Genomic DNA, 17,956 nt, shown 5'->3' with positions numbered 1-17,956 from the left:
TGGTTCATGCATTTTATCTGTTTTTCATTGTTTCAGGTGGAAGAGTAAGTCCAGTCTTTTTTACTCCACGTCAACTAGAAGCAGCATTTGGCCACCAAGTCCATAACTAACTACTGCTATTTACTATTAAGACTAGTGACAAGAAGTAGGGAAAGAAACTTCCTCTTATACCTTTTATAATAAGAGTCAATGTAATATGTATACTCTTATGGCCATTAACACCTCATATTCTCTGGCTTTTAAATACAGTTGCATGATTTCTTAATGATAAAAATGACTTCTAAAATAGAAAATACTTTCCAACATGGAAACCAAGTCAATTACTCAATGGGTAATTTGATATGTTTCAATTTAAAAGTAAAACCTGCATTCTCACCTATCAAACAGGGCCAAAAGTGTGAGTCTGTCAAAGTTAATGCCAACCCACAGCTGAGGCAGGACCCAAAAGCGGTAATAGTGTTTAACGTTGTGAGCGGCTTCTTCTGTCGGCCCGTAAGTAGCTGCCAAATCAGGGCTTAGGTCCATGTCCTGTTGTTCCAATAAGTCTGTGTCGATGGTCAATAGTCTGTTCAGTCGGATCTGTGGAAGAGAAAGCTAAAAGAAAATCAGCACTGAAAGGCTTAAACTATTTTTAATCAAGTCATGATTCCAGGTCTACCCAGTCCGCTTGCAGATTACCAAAACCACCTTAATTCTCTATACTAGTCCACTCTTGTGGATACTTTATGATCACTAGAAACCACAGAAGGTGACAAAGGAAGAAAACTACAACAAAGCAAATCAACTGATATGGCTTTTGGAAAGATTTTATTAGCAAGTATTTGAAATTTTAGCATTTTATGGCTGTACAGCTGGTGGATCCGTTCCATGACCTACAGAGAATGATTAGTGGTATCCCCCTCCCTGTCCCTTCTCTTCTCTCATTAAGCTGTGAAGCTCACGACTATGTTAAATGTAAGCTCCTCTGCACTGGATTCGATGCCTTCAACTCTCAATTCTTCCTACACTCTCTTAGCATCGTTACTGCTGTTTTCAAATCTCTCCCATACGCATTTATTTTTGTTTTGGCAGACTGTTCAGCTGAGGCTATACAGGATATTACCACATTACGTTTCTTTCAGCTTCAACTGATCCATTCACCTGTTCACCAGTTTCTCCTTCCTCTGAAAGAATCAAAAGTTGACTACATCTAGCATAGCACTAGCCAGAATTGTGCTATCTCAAGGCTCTCATACCATTTAATGGTGGAAAATACTACTATGCCAGTTAACACAAAGGACTTGAGCAAACAGATTATAATTAATCCCTTTGGCACTAAATTTATCTAAATATCTCTTATATATTGCTTAAAAGGATTTCATCTACTTTATTTTTCTAACCTCAATATATACATCTTGATATATATCACACAAAGGCAATGCTATCCTTGTTATCTTTTTAAAATATTCTCACTGTAGCTTATATGTTTTTTCAACAGAGCAATAACGTCACTAAGCTCTCCCCTCAAAGACACACACACACATACACACTGATTTAAAAATAACTAATAGTTAACCAAAAGTTAGGTAAGTACCAAATCAGTTAGCTCTGTACCAAAACCATAATATTCAAAGTGAAGTTTTAAAATGGCACACCTAAATTATGACATTGGTGAGTAAATAAGACCTTTACAAACCCTCAGAAGTGTAATTACTCATTCATATATAGCTAATCCAACTTTATGGTGTTTTATATTTATTTCTTAACAAAGGACTTAAGAGACAAGACCCATTATGGAACAGCAAAGGTGATTTTGCGATAGCTTTCAACAAAATCAATATTATATAACCTCATTATCTTTCTGCTTTATATAACTACTTAATCTGAAAATATATCATTTTATAAAAATAAAGGAAAACCTACCACATCATGTGGATAAAATCGAACTGAGGTAGAACTGGATACATGAGAATCCGTGTCACTAAAATAAAATAAAAAATACTTTAGGGAATAAACAGCTTGTCAAGTAGCAGAAAGAAAAATAAATGCATTAACAATTATATGATATTTACACTGTCTTTACTTTTCCACGTAAACTTCAAAATACAATGTCAAATTTTCCTAGGGTTGTGATTAGGCGCACAGCCTGTGGGCCAGAGTATCTATATTCAAGCCTCCTCCTCAACTGAATGAGATCTTGGACAGTTATCTAATCTTTTAACACCTCAGTTTCCTCACAGGATAAGAGTACTTCTGCACAAGGTTAGGTGGCCCTACACAGCACAGCTCATAGTTTCACTGAGTTAGGCAAGGGTCATGGTTCTGAGAGTTCTGACAAAAAATGGCCTAGTGGAGAAGGGAATGGCAAAGCACTTCAGTATTCTTGCCTTGAGAACCCCATGAACAGTATGAAAAGGCAAAAAGACAGGACACTGAAAGAGGAACTCCCCAGGTTGGCAGGTGCCCAATATGCTGCTGGTGATCAGTGGAGAAATAACTCCAGAAAGAATGAAGAGACCGAGCCAAAGCAAAAATAACACCCAGTTCTGGATGTGACTGGTGATGGAAGTAAAATCCAATGTTATAAAGAGCAATATTGCTTAGGAACCTGGAATGTTAGGTCCATGAATCAGAGTAATTAGAAGTGGTCAAATAGCAGATGGCAAGACTGAACAACAACATTTTAGGAATCAGCAAACCAAAATGGACTGGAATGGGTGTATTTAACTTAGATGACCATTATATCTACTACTGTGGGCAAATCTCTTAGAAGAAATGGAGTAGCCACCATGGTCAACAAGAGTCGAAAATGCAGTACTTGAATGCAATCTCAAAAATGACAGAATGATCTCTGTTTGTTTCCAAGGCAAGCCATTCGATATCACAGTAATGGAAGTCTATGCCCCAAACAGTAATGCTAAAGAAGCTGAACGGTTCTATGAAGACCTACAAGACCTTCTAGAACTAACACCCAAAAAAGATGTCCTTTTCATCATAGGGGACTGGAGTGCAAAAGTAGAAAGTCAAGAAACACCTGGAGTAACAGGTAAACTTGGCCTTTGGAGTACAGAATGAAGCAGGGCAAAGGCTAATAGAGTTTTCCCAAGAGAAAGCACTGGTCATAGCAAACACACTCTTCCAACAACACAAGAGAAGACTCTACACGTGGATATCACCAGATGGTCAAAACCAAAATCAGATTGATTATATTCTTTGCAGTCAAAGACAGAGAAGCACTATACAGTCAGCAAAAACAAGACCAGGAGCTGACTGTGGCTCAGATCATGAACTCCTTATTGCCAAATTCAGACTTAAATTGAACAAAGTAGGGAAAACCACTAGACCATTCAGGTATGACCTAAAGCAAAACCCTTACGATTATACACTGGAAGTGACAAACAGACTCAAGGGATTAGGTCTGATAGACAGAGTGCCTGAAGAACTATAGATGGAGGTTCGTGACATTGTACAGGAGGCAGGGATCAAAACCATCCCCAAGGAAAAGCAATGTAAAAAGGCAAAATGGTTGTCTGAGGAGGCCTTACAAATAACTGTGAATAGAAGAGAAGCTAAAGGCAAAGGAGAAAAGGAAAGATATTTCCATTTGAACGCAGAGTTCTAAAGAACAGCAAGGAGAGTTAAGAAAGGCTTCCTCAGTGATCAGTGCAAAGAAATAGAGGAAAACAACAGAATGGGAAAGTCTAGAGATCTCTTCAAGAAAATTAAAGATACCAAGGGAACATTCCATGCAAAAGTGGGCAAAATAAAGGACAGAAATGGTATGGTCCTAACAGAAGCAGAAAATATTAAGAAGAGGTGGCAAAAACACATAGAACAACTACACAAAAAAAGATCTTCATGACCCAGATACTCACGATGGGGTGATCACTCACCTAGAGTCAGACATCCTGGAATGTGAAGTCAAGTGGGCCTTAGGAAGCATCACCACAAACAAAGCTAGTAGAGGTGATGGAATTCCAGTAGAGCTATCTCAAATCCTAAATGATGCTGTGAACGTGCTGCACTCAATATGCCAGCAAATTTGGAAAACTCAGCAGTGGCCACAGGACTGGAAAAGGTCAGTTTTCATTCCAATCCCTAAGAAAGCCAATACCAAAGAATGCTCAAACTACCACACAATTGCAGTCATCTCACACGCTAGCAAAGTAATGCTCAAAATTCTCCAAGCCAGGCTTCAGCAGTACGTGAACCATGAACTTCCAGATGTTCAAACTGGATTTAGAAAAGGCAGAGGAACCAGAGATCAAATTGCCAACATCCACTGGATCATCGAAAAAGCAAGAGAGTTCCAGAAAAACATCTATTTCTGCTTTATTGACTACGCCAAAGTCTTTGACTGTGGATCACAACAAACTGGAAAATTCTTCAAGCGATGGGAATACCAGACCACTTTACCTGCCTCCTGAGAAATCTGTATGCACGTCAAGAAGCAACAGTTAGAACTGAACATGGAACAACAGACTGGTTCCAAATCGGGAAAGGAGTATATCAAGGCTGTATATTGTCACCTTGCTTATTCAACTTATATGCAGAGTACATTATGAAAAATGCTGGACTGGAATCAAGATTGTTGGGAGAAATATCAATAACCTCAGATATGCAGATGACACCATCTTCATAGCAAAAAGTGAAGAAGAACTGAAGAGCCTCTTGATGAAAGTCAAAGAGGAGAGTGAAAAAGTTGGTTTAAAGCTCAACATTCAGAAAACTAAGATCATGGCATCTGGTCCCATCACTTCGTGGCAAATAGATGGGGAAACAATGGAAACAGTGACAAACTTTATTTTTGGGGGCTCCAAAATCACTGCAGATGGTGACTGCAATCATGAAATTAAAAGATGCTTGTTCCTTGGAAGAAAAGTTATGACCATCCTAGACAGCATATTAAAAAGCAGAGCTATTTCTTTGCCAACAAAGGTCTGGTCAAAACTATAGTTTTTCCAGAAGTCATGTATGTATATGAGAGTTGGACTATAAAGAAAGCTGAGTGCTAAAGAATTGACGCTTTTGAACTGTGGTGTTGGAGAAGATTCTTGAAAGTCCCTTGGAATGCAAGGAGATCCAACCAGTCTATCCTAAAGTAAATCAGTCCTGAATATTCATTGTAAGCATTGATGCTAAAGCTGAAACTCCAATACTTTGGCCACCTGATGTGAAGAGCTGACTCATTTGAAAAGACCCTGATGCCAGGAAAGATTGAAGGTGGGAGAAGGGGACGACAGAGGATGAGATAGTTAGATGGCATCACCAAGTCAGTGGACATGAGTTTGAGTAAACTCCAGGAGGTGGTGATGGACAGGGAAATCTGGCGTGCAGAAGTCCATGGGTTCGCAAAGAGTCGGACATGACTGAGCGACTGAACTGATCTTAAGGTTCTTATGAAAATTGTTTAAGAACGCAATTAACATATAGTCAGGAGCCACAATACATTTAATCTATATGATGGTCTAGAACATGACAATTCAGTTTCCACAGTTCACTCAAGTATAGATTTCAAAACTTGAGACCTTAACACGTTACGGTGTAAGAATGGTTCTTATCTTGAATTATGTTAAACATAACTGTTCTCATTGCTCCATCCTCCTATTGCTTCCACAGTTACAAAATCATCTACACACTCCAATTCAATCTGAGGGCGTAAACTCTGAAACAGTACTAAAAGAGCTTAAAGAGTACAGTTTTTTAAATGTTCAATGTTTTTAGCATGCTAACTGACCACAAGATCTTATTGCTTTAAATAGCCCCTCAAAACTGAAAAAAACCAAGTGAACTGTCCATAGATATGTAACATTTAAATAAGTGTCCCATTATTAAACAAGAGTCCTAAAATAAAAATCAAATGACCCTTGTGGGGAAAAAAAAAAGTGAGCTAACCAACCAACAATGAACTTCAATACAGCAATTTAAACAGATTAGTAAAAGTTTAAGAAAAATTTTAACACGTTCTAAATTATAACTGTGTTATATGATCAAGATCTCTATTTCTTATTTGCTTTCCTCCAAACTTCTGTTATCTTACATAATTTCTTCCTGAGGGAAGGAGAGAAAAGAAATTAAATGCAACACATGACTTATATTTTAAGAAATTCCTCCTCCTTATAATTGGTAAACACGTTTTAAAACAAAATGAAAGACGATCATTTAAAAAGACACTTGACTGAAATCCTCACACAGAAATAAAAATCTGAAATTACACCAAAAAAGAGAATTGATGGGTTTGAACATAGTCACGTAAATGTTTTCCTAATAAGTTTTTTCCATCATGCAAGATATAGAGAGTTAAATTTCAAATTGTGGGAAACCACTATCCCACAGTAAGATCTACAGGAAATTTTTAATTCATTTTTAAAAACATATAATAGCAAACAAAAACAAAAAACACGTAATAGCTTTTAATAATGGCTTTCTTTTTTTCCACAGTAAAAAGTTCTACTTTTTGGCAACCAATGTATAATGAGAATTTATTTAAGCCAATATAAACAAATAACTCTTCTATCTCAAGGTTTACAAACTTTAAAAATGGCAAACTTATGCAAGTACATAAACTCCCCTAATACGACTTCACACATACCAGATATTGGACGCTCTTCTTGCTGCTGGTTCAAAATTCACAAGTGACATATCACAGCCACCAGTCTCATAAAGCGTAGAAGAGAACTTACCTAGCAAATAAATCATTTTTTTAAAAAAAGCCATTAGAATACGCAGAAATTTTCCTTCATGAAACACTAACTTTAAACTTGTTAGAGTTTAAGAAAATAAACTGCAACTTCCTTTTTTCAAAATATTTAAAAAACAATGATCTAATGTAATTCAGCATGACATAAATCAAAAGGGAATGCTAAACAGTGGACAAAATGTCAACATACATAATCAGGTATTAAAAGTGATTTAAGTCAGCTTTACAACAGCAGTCTTCTCTTTTCTCCTCCCAGAATATTTTCAATTCAAGTTACAACATGTACAAATTTAACATTGCTTTAAGGTCATCCGACCACTACTTACAAGTGGTAAGTGGCCATTTGGAAGGGCTGCCTGTAAGTTTTAACACAGCTCAAACCGCAAGACAACAAATTTGTGTGATTACCTTCAGAGTTTTTTGGTTTTGTGTTACTTTTAAGAAGAAATGGTTAAGTGTCAAAATGGATCTAAGGAAGTTCAATGAATGATGTATAACAGTGTTGGTGATAATTAAACTATAGTATTTAATGAACATTACTAGTTGTATGATTCTGCAAGAACTCTATGAAGAAATTTAGGAAGACAATTTGCTGTGGCCAACTATCTACAAAACTCTAATAAAAGATTTAGAAACTTTATTGGTTACAGGAGAACATGGGTTAAAAAAAAACTTACAGAGATGAACTATATAAGATAAAATGACTTCTGATAATGGAATTTTATAAATCTAAATACTAAAATTCATTCTATACTTTGAAGATCTATGATAACCATATCAAATGGTGGGTAGGGAACATAAATAAAAAATACAAATATCTAGTAGGACGATGTGGTATATAACTGAAGCTGTTTGGATCTGGTCCAGGCTGCCTTTTGAATATTTATGAAGTTTTTGTTTTACTAGCTAGGATTATTGGGGTTATAAACATGAGAAATCTAAAGGGCAATTTCAACTTGATGGCAAGGCTAAAAGATTTGTCTTCCATGACTACAATAAGAATAGGATACAATAAGAATTTTTATTTAAGTGAAATCCTTGAAAAATGACAATAAAATTCCCTCTAATATACTAATAATATAACCAAGGGTTTGCAGAACATTTCAACAATTACTTGATTCAAAAATGAGTAGAATCAGAAAAACTACTTAGTTAAATAGGATTATTTGAGTACTTATAGGTCATAGACAGAATATGAAATTATTTTATAATATGGTCTTTTCTGTAGTAGCTGTTTTTGGGGAGGGGGGTCAGAATACTCCTGAGATAAATTAGGAAAAAAACTCTATGAAATCCTTAACTCATTTGTTGTATTTCAAAGGAGGATTACTCAGCATGTAGGTTATCCAAAACTTCACTTTCTACCTTAGAATGAGTTATCCATTCTTGGCACTTCTAACAGAAACCAGAATAAGAAATTAAAATGAAAGGATACCATTTTTTTGAAGTGGTTGGGGGGGTGGTGTGGTGGTGTTTGCAGAAATTGCTAATTTGCTAGTAAACAAAAAAGTTAACTGCCTTGGCTGAGATTTTTTTATTTTTAAATTGTAATTTTTTATTCTGTACTCTTTTCTCACTTAGCATGGATAATCAGAGACTAGCTGTGCTACAACAATTAACTTACATTAGCAGAATAAAAGAAACACCTGATCAAAACCACAGATTCCATGTAAGTGTAGAAGAATTATAAAATCATATTAAATGATTAAATCACACATTAACAGAGCTGGGAGGGTAAAATTCAGTAAGAATGGAATGCATAAATATTTATGCATTTAATATATTTAATATTTAATATATCACATAATTTGTGTATATTTTCCAAGTAAGTTAGTTCTATATTCAATAAAATTTAAATTATTGGAGTATATTCTGAGCATTTAAGCATTCCATGGGATTTTTAGTAATATAAGTCCCATTCCTGGGCTATTAAAAATAATATTTGTATGCACCTGAAGTTAACTAGAATATTATTCTTTGTAATTTCAAGTGAAATAGTAAATGATGATTAAATCATTAACACAACTATGTTGTCCTTTATTTATAAATGTCTAGTATGAAACATAGAAATAAGTGTATTTTAAATAAAAATAAAAGATTCCTCCTCAAAAGTATTTTAGATAGAAAGCTGGAAAAAATGTGTCATTCTATTATATAAATCTACAACTCTGAATACATACAAACTAGTGACTAACAAGTAATAAAATTTAAAAATTAAAAAAAATAAAAATTTCAACAAGGCATAAAACATGTCTAAGAAAAGGGCAGCTATAATTTCAACAAATATGCATATCTTCAACGGTTTTGTTTTTTTTTAAGACGCTTCTGTCTACCTGCTAACTATAAACACGTTCAGGTTCATAAAAACATATATGGTATATGTCAGAACTAACTTAACTTTGTATTAAGGCTTCCTGGTGTATTTCCAACTTAACTCCACCCAAAGAACAGATTCTATGTCCCTCTTATATCTCTGGGCCTGGCAACTGATAGCACTTCAGAAGTAACAAATGCTATTCATAAGATAACTCAGGAAAAAAATACCACATTAAAAAATGTTTAGCTTAGGGTTTCTGTGAAAAACATAACATTTTAATATATTAATAATTTACTAAAAACATCTTTGAAAACAACCAAAATAGAAATAAATACATTTTTCTGTTGGTTTATATAAATTAAGAATCTCTTAAATTTGCACAAATCTTCTTAGCAAACATAACAATTTTATATATGTCTCATTTGAGATTAAGACTATAATCACAGTTAACCTTTCTTAACAAGTAAACGTGCACCTATTAATAATCCTATTTAAATATTATTTCTAATGAACATAAATTAGGAAGAAAGTAGAACATTAATTAAATAAGTCCTCTTCACAAATATTATGATTATACACTAAGTTATCTCATCCTAATTCAACTCCTAGGTCATAATTAATTATATCTAATAGTTTGGCTATCTGATGATATTAAAAGAAAAGCAATTTCTCACAAGACTGGAGTCTGAAATTCCAGACTTAATAATGAGATTGGTCATGATACAGTGTCTCTAAGATAAAGAAAAGTTAAGGTACCTGGTATTTATGTCTCAAATATTCAATAATGACTGTGATTATCTACAAAAATTCAATTTAATTACACAAAACTCTGTTTTTGTTTTTGTTTTTTTTAGGTAGGAGAATTTCAAGTAACCACAGGTCAATAAATAAGTGATGAACAAGAAGGTAAATAAAACTGAATACTGATTTAAAGGATAAGGACCCTTGAAGCATTTCCCTGAAACCACAAATGATACAGTAAACAGATTTAAAATAAACACTGGAAAAACACAGATAAAAGACAAAGAAACTAATGAGATTCTTTAATTAATCCTATTAATAAAAATACCACATATACAAAGTTCAGTGAATAAAGATCACGAGAAACCCTTATTACTTTCTTCATGTCACTCTCATTTATCTTAGAAAGAGGTGGCTACTAGAAGGACAAATCATCCGTACAGCTTTTCCGATCCTCCCAGTACCAACAACAAAGAAGGCCTCTTAAACTTCTTGGATAATTTCCCTCTGTAGATCACCTCCCCATTTCCACTCATTCTGGGTTCTCCAAGCCTAACCCTGATATACTGCTTGACGTCTCACTTCTCCAGCATTACTCTCGGGGCACGGAGGGGCTGGCTACAAGAACAAACAGAGACAGACAGAAAGGAGAGGGCTTTACAAAGTGCCTTTAGAAGGCGATGGGGGACACAGAGGCGTGGGGTGGGGTGGGAGATGGGAGGTTCGAGAGGCAGAGGACCTATGTGTATCTCTGGCTGATTCATGTTGATGTATGGCAGAAACCTGCACAATGTTGTAAAGCAAATATCTTGCAATTTAAAAAAAAGATATGGCAAGAAAACTAGAGGTCTGTTTTTGAATTTCTGTACATAGATATAATAAAATAGGACTCTCACAAGGAAAAAAAAGGCAATGGGGGGAATACATAAATCTATACGACTCACTTGAGTACACTATAAAAAGTGCCTTTTTCTGATGGTGATGAGTATTGTGCTCACAATGCTATTTCAATGAATATATTACACTTTTAAGAGAGGTCTTGACAAGTTCCAGTTTCTTGGATAGCATTCTACCTTATCATCATGAGTGGTGCCTCAGTGGAGTCTCTGAGGAAACATGAGTTTCTATTTCTCCCTAGACAAGAGGTCAGTGAAGTTTTTCTGTAAGGGGCCACAGAGTAAATATTTTAGGCTCTGTGGGCCAGATGGTCACTGATGCAACAGTTCCAATCTGCCACTGTAGGGTGAAAGCAGCCACATAAAACATGTAACATATTCATTTACTTTATTTACAGAAACAAGCATCAAGCTAGATTTTAGTCTCTAGGCTAATCTCTGTCCTAGATTTTAGCCTCTGCTAATCTCTGTCCTAGACCAAAAGCCTTAGTCTTATAAAACCTCTTTAATGCTTGTTCTAAATGGAAATCAAGTCACTATGCTACTCATAATTTAAAGTTTTGATACTGAGAAGCAGTCCTTCTTCCTAGAATGTGCAACACTGTGCTAGGTTTTTAAAGCAGAAGAAGAATAAGAAAAAGGGAAGGAAAAAGAAGCTATTTTAAAGGAAAAAGAACTTAGTTTAGAAGACAGCTTTTGAGTGACTGGACGTGCGTGCACACGCACACACATGCACACGCACACCCCACACACACAAGGAAAGACAGATAACTACTGCTTGGCAACAGTGAAAGAGATTTACATACTGGTATATTTTACTGTCATGGTCACTGTTCTCTAGCTCTGATTTAACAAAACACTGTGTTAAGTAGTGTTGTAATTCATTATGTGGAATCCCCAGATCAGGTGAACTGTCCCGAAGTGAATATACAAGTTCATATTCTGATATAATTTCATCATCTCACATTTCTTTTGAAGGGACAAGTCCTCCTTAGTTTGACAGAATAATCTGTTACAATGATACTGATGACATTACAAGTGATTCAGATAAATGAAAAAGTCACAGACTGGGGAGAAGATATTTGTAACTTCCATCTGATGACTTAGTGGTATCTAAAACATCAGAAGAACTGTTACACGTCAATAATAAGAGAAACAGCTCAATTTTGAAAGTGAGGAAAAGATTTGGACACACTTCACAGAAGAAGATATATGCATAACTAACAAACCCATCAAAGGATCCTCATCACCCTTAGTCATAAGAGACACACAGATTTAAACCACAATAAGATACCATTACACACCCATTAGGACTAACACTTAAAAAGCCAACAATAACAAATGTCAGCAAGAATGGGAACAACTGAAATTCTCATACATGCCAGTGGGAATATACAATTACTTCTGAAAACATTTTAGACATTTTATCCACAACAGCCAATACCTGGATACAACATAAACTTGTCCATTGACAGATGAATGAATACACAGTATACAGGAAGCTCACAGCAGGAATATTCATCAACAAGCAACAAACTGCTAACATGTGCAACAATACAATGAATCTCTGAAGCATCATGCTAAGTGCAAGACTAAACACAAAAGGCCACGTAAAACATGAGTGCATTCCCCAATGTTCATCGCAGCACTGTTTATAATAGCCAGGACATGGAAGCAACCCAGATGCCCATCAGCAGACGAATGGATAAGGAAGCTGTGGTACATATACACCATGGAATATTACTCAGCCGTTAAAAAGAATGCATTTGAATCAGTTCTAATAAGATGGATGAAACTGGAGCCCATTATACAGAGTGAAGTAAGCCAGAAAGATAAAGACCAATACAGTATACTAACACATATATGTGGAATTTAGAAAGATGGTAACGATAACCCTATATGCAAAACAGAAAAAGAGACACAGATGTACAGACAGACTTTTGAACTCTGTGGGAGAAGGTGAGGGTGGGATGTTTTGAAAGAACAGCATGTATATTATCTATGGTGAAACAGATCACCAGCCCAGGTGGGATGCATGAGTCAAGTGCTCGGGCCTGGTGGGCTGGGAAGACCCAGAGGAATCGGGTGGAGAGGGAGGTGGGAGGGGGGATCGGGATGGGGAATACGTGTAACTATGACTGATTCATATCAATGTATGACAAAACCCACTGGAAAAAAAAAAAAGAAGTTCTAGAGATCCACTATAAAAAAACAAACAAACAAAAAACAAAACATGAGTGCATTTATAGGAACTTCTAGGAGAGGAGAAACAATGATACAAAGCGCGGAGTGGATGCCTGTGGCCAAGAGCCCAGGAGGGAGGGATAGCAACTGGGGCACAATCTTTTGAAGATGGTGAAAACGTTCTCTATCTTGATTTCACAGGTGTGCACATCTGTTCAAACTCACAAATTGTACATGTTGAAGGGATACAATTTATCATGCCTAAATTTTATGTCAATAAAGTTGATTTAAAAACAAAGAAAAAAAAAAAAAAAGACAAAGTAGATAGATAAGCATGAGACAGCACGTAGTCAGTGAAACTCCCACAAGTAACTAATCAAGGTTTTGGACAGTGAGTGACATTTGTTGCTTTGTTTTGGTGTTTCATTTGAAAAGTATGACACATCGAAAGATTGAAGGCAGTATATAAAATGAAGAAAGTTCTCACCCCCCAGAAAAAGTCATTGCCAAGAGCAGATTCTGTGTTCTTCTGAACAATTTCTATCTGCATTTGCTTACTAAATAGCTTAACTTTTCATGTCGATAACACATACACATTAAGTTCTGAATATTATAGCTATGTTCATGAATAGAATAATACAGGAGGGGTTCTCTAGTAACAAACATTTAGACTGTTTCAAGGTTCTCAAAAGTACAAGCAATACTATGATAAATATCCATGTAATTATACATCTGCATGTTTGCGAAACCTGTAGATTAAAATATATACGCATTTTTGGTCTACTGTTCTAAACTGTCCTCCAAAAATGTTCAATCTTTTAGTTGTCTGCATCTTCAGACCTTTCCAACAAAGGACATCACTATACGTTCAGTAGATGAAAAATATCTTAATCCTATTTTTAATTTGCAATTTTAAAAATTATGAGCAAAGTTGAACTGTTTGCCAATAATTGCAAGCCACTTGTAACGCTGAACTTTTCTAATAGGTCACAGATCTTTATCTTATTGATTTGAAGTGCTTTTTGTCTCATTGTGGAGCCTGGCAGGCTACAATTCATGAGGTCTGAGAGTCAGACTTGATTAGCGCTATCTTTCTTTCTTTTGTCTCGTGGCAAAGATGAATGACTGACCTCCAGTATTCATCTTGTCCTCACCCCTTTTAAAAACAGGACTTTCCCCTCACTGAATTTCAGCTGAGTCTATGTCTGTGTGGGCGTCCCAGGTGGCACAGTGGCAAAGATTCCACCTGCCAATGCAGGAGACACGGATTCGATCCCTGGGTCAAGAAGAGTGTCTGGTGGAGGGCATGGCAAACTGCTCCAGTATTCTTGCCTGGATCCCACGGACAGAAGAGCCTGGCAGGGTCTATGGGGTTGCAAGAGTCAGACACGACTGAGCAACTGAGCACCACCACCACTGTGTCTATGTACTTAGAGACCTCTCCCAGCCTCTCCTGCAGCTAGAAGAAAGTGACAGGCACATTTCCCAAGTCACAATCTGAAACATAAAGTCTAGCTATCCTTGACATTTTATTTTAGCATCCCTCCTCACCGCCCTCCTGTTTGGGTGGAAATGTCAACAATTGGAGCAGTCATTATGGACCAGGCAGGAAAGTTGTATGTGGAAGATAAAAAGAACCAACCCACCTCTAGGGACAGGTCCCAACAGACTATTATGAGAGATATGTAAACTTCTCTCTAATTCAGTCACTTGATAGGGGAGGACAGGTCTTTCAATTAAAGACTCTACATACATTCTAACTGATGTAACACATATTAATCAACTTCAATATAGAATCTTAAGGTTAGAAAGCAGTTAATCTAGTGTTTGAGTGAATTCTTTACAACACAGACTGGTAAGGGACAAATCAGCTATCTCAACCAGTTTCTAGAGTAGTTCATGCATCTGGAACTTTTAAAAATAATATGCCAGTCTTTTCACAGTAACAACGATAAACTTCTGAGCATTTCCAGGAAATGAAGATTAGAGTAGATGAAATAAAATTTATCTAGGTTTATTTTTAATTTTAATACTTGGGATAAAAAAGACACTTTCAAATCCTGCAGATAAAGAGTAAACTAGTACAAGCTTTCCATAAAGCAATTAAGAGTATACATCAAAGTCTCAATAATGTTTTTTCCCCTTGATAGATGATTCCATTTCACTATATTTATCTTAAGGAAATAATCATGGCTGCACAGAAAAGTCTGTGTGAAGGATATTCACCAGAGGGTTTATTACAATAGAAAATATCAGGAATCACCCTGAAGACTAACAATGGGGTTAGTCAACGACTGTAATAAATAATGCTAATAATAGCAATGATTATTTATGTAATTAACTTATTAGTAGGCACTGTTCTAATTGCTTTGCATATTTTAATAGCTATAATCCTCACCAAAAACCTATGAAGTATATTACTACCCCCTTTTTGATACATGAGGAAACTGAGGCACAGGGAGAGAAAATAACTTGCCCAAGATCACACAGCTACAGCTAAAAGAGGCAGAGATTGAATTTGAAGTCAAGAAGTTTGACTCTAGGATCCACTATTCTACACTACCTTTCATGTAGTTTCCAGTGATAAAATATTAGGTAGTCACTTAAAAATAAGTTAAAAAACAACAGCATGAATAAATGTTTAAATGTGCTAAAATAAAAAAGCAAAACTCATACAGTGTCATAAAAATCATACAACATCATCCCAGTTCTTTGTTAGAAAAGCATGTACATGTATGTTTTGAAAAAGAAAGGAAAAAAATATAAAATGTTAATTAGCAGTGACTCTTTTTGAGTGATAGGACTATTGCTGTTTAGTCACTAAGTTGAGAGAGATTACAGATGACTTAATCATCTTCATTTTATTTTCCAGTAACTTGTATTAGGACATGCTATTCCCATTCTTATACCAAGAAGTATAAACAGAATGCATCCCCTTAAATTCTTAACACTTTTTCCTTCCAGAGAAAAACGGATTTTTACTGTTTTTTTCTTTTTCTAGAAAAGTCTTTTTCTAGAGCTGACCACAATTTCAAAATAATAAGTTCTGTAGTAAAGAGAATTATCTCAAGAATACCTTCTTTGCCTCCAACTAATAAAAAAAATAAAAAAATTAAAAAAAAAGAATACCTTCTTTGTAAGTTGTACAGTAATGACACAAAAGAAATCCTTAGAAAAATCAATTCATTACTCTCTAAATCGCTAATACATTAAAGGAAATTAAGAAAGTCTTAAAAATTCAGAGGAACACTATGTCTTGGTAAACATAAAACTCTGTTGTCCTCATTTCTTGCCTAGAACAGCATTTTTATTTTTCACATGAAAATAATTTTGTATATACTTTTCAGTACTCATCACTACTAATTTCAAACACACACAAAAAAGACATAAATTTTCCTATTTTATCTGATCCTATCTACAACAATTCTTCTGAGAGGCTGTGTTATATATATTAAGAGTTTATCAATGAGAAAAACCTGTTTCATCACTGTATCAATTTATCAGTCCTATGTTACAAGTGGAAGCCAGGATTAACATAAAAACTGAGTCTCTTCTGTTAACTTACCTGGGTAATATGCAAAAGCTTGTTTTATTTAGTAAAATTGCAGTTTCAAACTTTAGTATTTAGTCAACCACAAATAAGTTAAATTCAACAAAAGGCTCATAAAAAGAAAATTAACCTTTAAGGATGCATTGTTTTTTTGTTTTGTTTTGTTTTTTTAAAAAGGACAATATGTTACATTGAAAGATTTGAGAAACTCTTTGATGGTAATTTTCAAAGATTATAACTTTAAAACTTATCCATCATTCATATAATTAACAAAGTTTGCATGGAAATTCAGTCTATAAATAAGAAAGGAAACCATTAAATTATTCAGACCAGGTTCTAAATTATACACTTAAGATTCAGTTTTAAAAATTAATTATGATGAACAATTACGCCTGTTGAATATGGATGATGAAAATATATTTTCCTCTGCTGAGTAAGTAACTAATAAACCATATAATGCCATCTTCGATGAACTTTTCTCCCATATCCAGTGCTACCTGATAGTCTTGAAATGCTGGTTAAAATGCAACAGAAAAATAAGGATTCTCAGGGTATAGTAGAGGAAATGCATGTTGTCAATTATTGTGACACCACAGAGTAAAAATGTCAAAAACACAGTTAAGGATACCTAGCCTTGGAATTAAACAATGCCTGACTGCAAGTTTCCTTTAATTGAAAAAGGCAAATATACCTCAGTTTAAAAAGTAAACACACAATTACAACATATACATGAATACACATACAAACATTTATATGTATTCAAACATATATATAAATATATGAGTGTATATATGTATGTTTCAGTATGTATGTGAGTTACATAAATATATTATGTATATATAAAAATTTTAACATGTAAAAATTATACATTTAAATTTTTCAGTTGAAGAAGCTAAGTTTGTGAGGGAGCAATTCATTTTAAGTATTCCATACTTTTAGGGAACAACATGGCTAACTTTAACATATTTGAGTATACAGTATCCCAATTCACTCACATAAAATTATTTTACTATTAAAATCACGTTGAAGATTAAACTATGCAACAAAAATATTCTGGTGGAATACATTATAAAAATCAGTATCTCTGTCAGTTCCTTCAACTTCAGCTGCAAGTTCATTTTCAGAATCTTTTCTTAGTCAACCTTACGTGCTATGAAACAAACGGATATACACTGTCCCCTGACTGTGTATTTTGTACTAATTATTACGAAGCATTCAATTTGACAATACTCAACTACAAGAGAAACAAAGAACTATCAGAAAGCAGTTAAAACAAAAGATAAAATCCAAATTCTAAGTGAATGTCCTGAATATTCACCAGTAGATGCTAAATTGATATGTACATATTCTCAATCATCTATGAGTATGATTTCTTGCTTAGCAAGTTTTGAGTAAATTAAGAATTTTTACAGAGGAAAATCACCTACTAGTTCAATTTATTCTTTTCTTGACAAAAGTTTAAAAACCCAGAATGAACCAAATCTAAGCTTAATTAATCTGCTACCAAATGACCAATGGACAGTGGTGATAGAAACTGTAATTGTACAGGTACAAATAGACAAGGCCTCCAAACACAGGAACTTTGAGTT

At 34.8% G+C, this 17,956-nt stretch overlaps 1 protein-coding gene across 5 annotated transcripts in view; it reads right to left on the bottom strand.

The window, feature by feature from the left end:
* PCNX1 (pecanex 1) overlaps positions 1 to 17,956 on the bottom strand; it is a 175,995-nt gene that overhangs the window by 82,010 nt on the left and 76,029 nt on the right. For 3 of the 5 annotated variants that reach the window (XM_065941703.1, XM_065941704.1, XM_065941706.1), the window contains 3 exons: positions 6,572 to 6,662; positions 1,903 to 1,960; positions 377 to 594 (listed from right to left, as the gene is read on the bottom strand). In XM_065941703.1, the coding sequence (XP_065797775.1) occupies positions 377 to 594; positions 1,903 to 1,960; positions 6,572 to 6,662 (367 nt within the window). The remainder of the gene's footprint in view (positions 1 to 376; positions 595 to 1,902; positions 1,961 to 6,571; positions 6,663 to 17,956) is intronic. The other 2 variants (XM_065941705.1, XM_065941707.1) reach the window with 1 other exon arrangement.

This window comes from Muntiacus reevesi, chromosome 7 (assembly GCF_963930625.1).
Source record: "Muntiacus reevesi chromosome 7, mMunRee1.1, whole genome shotgun sequence".
Classification (NCBI taxonomy): domain Eukaryota; kingdom Metazoa; phylum Chordata; class Mammalia; order Artiodactyla; family Cervidae; genus Muntiacus; species Muntiacus reevesi.
This window is presented reverse-complemented; position numbering and strand designations above follow the sequence as displayed.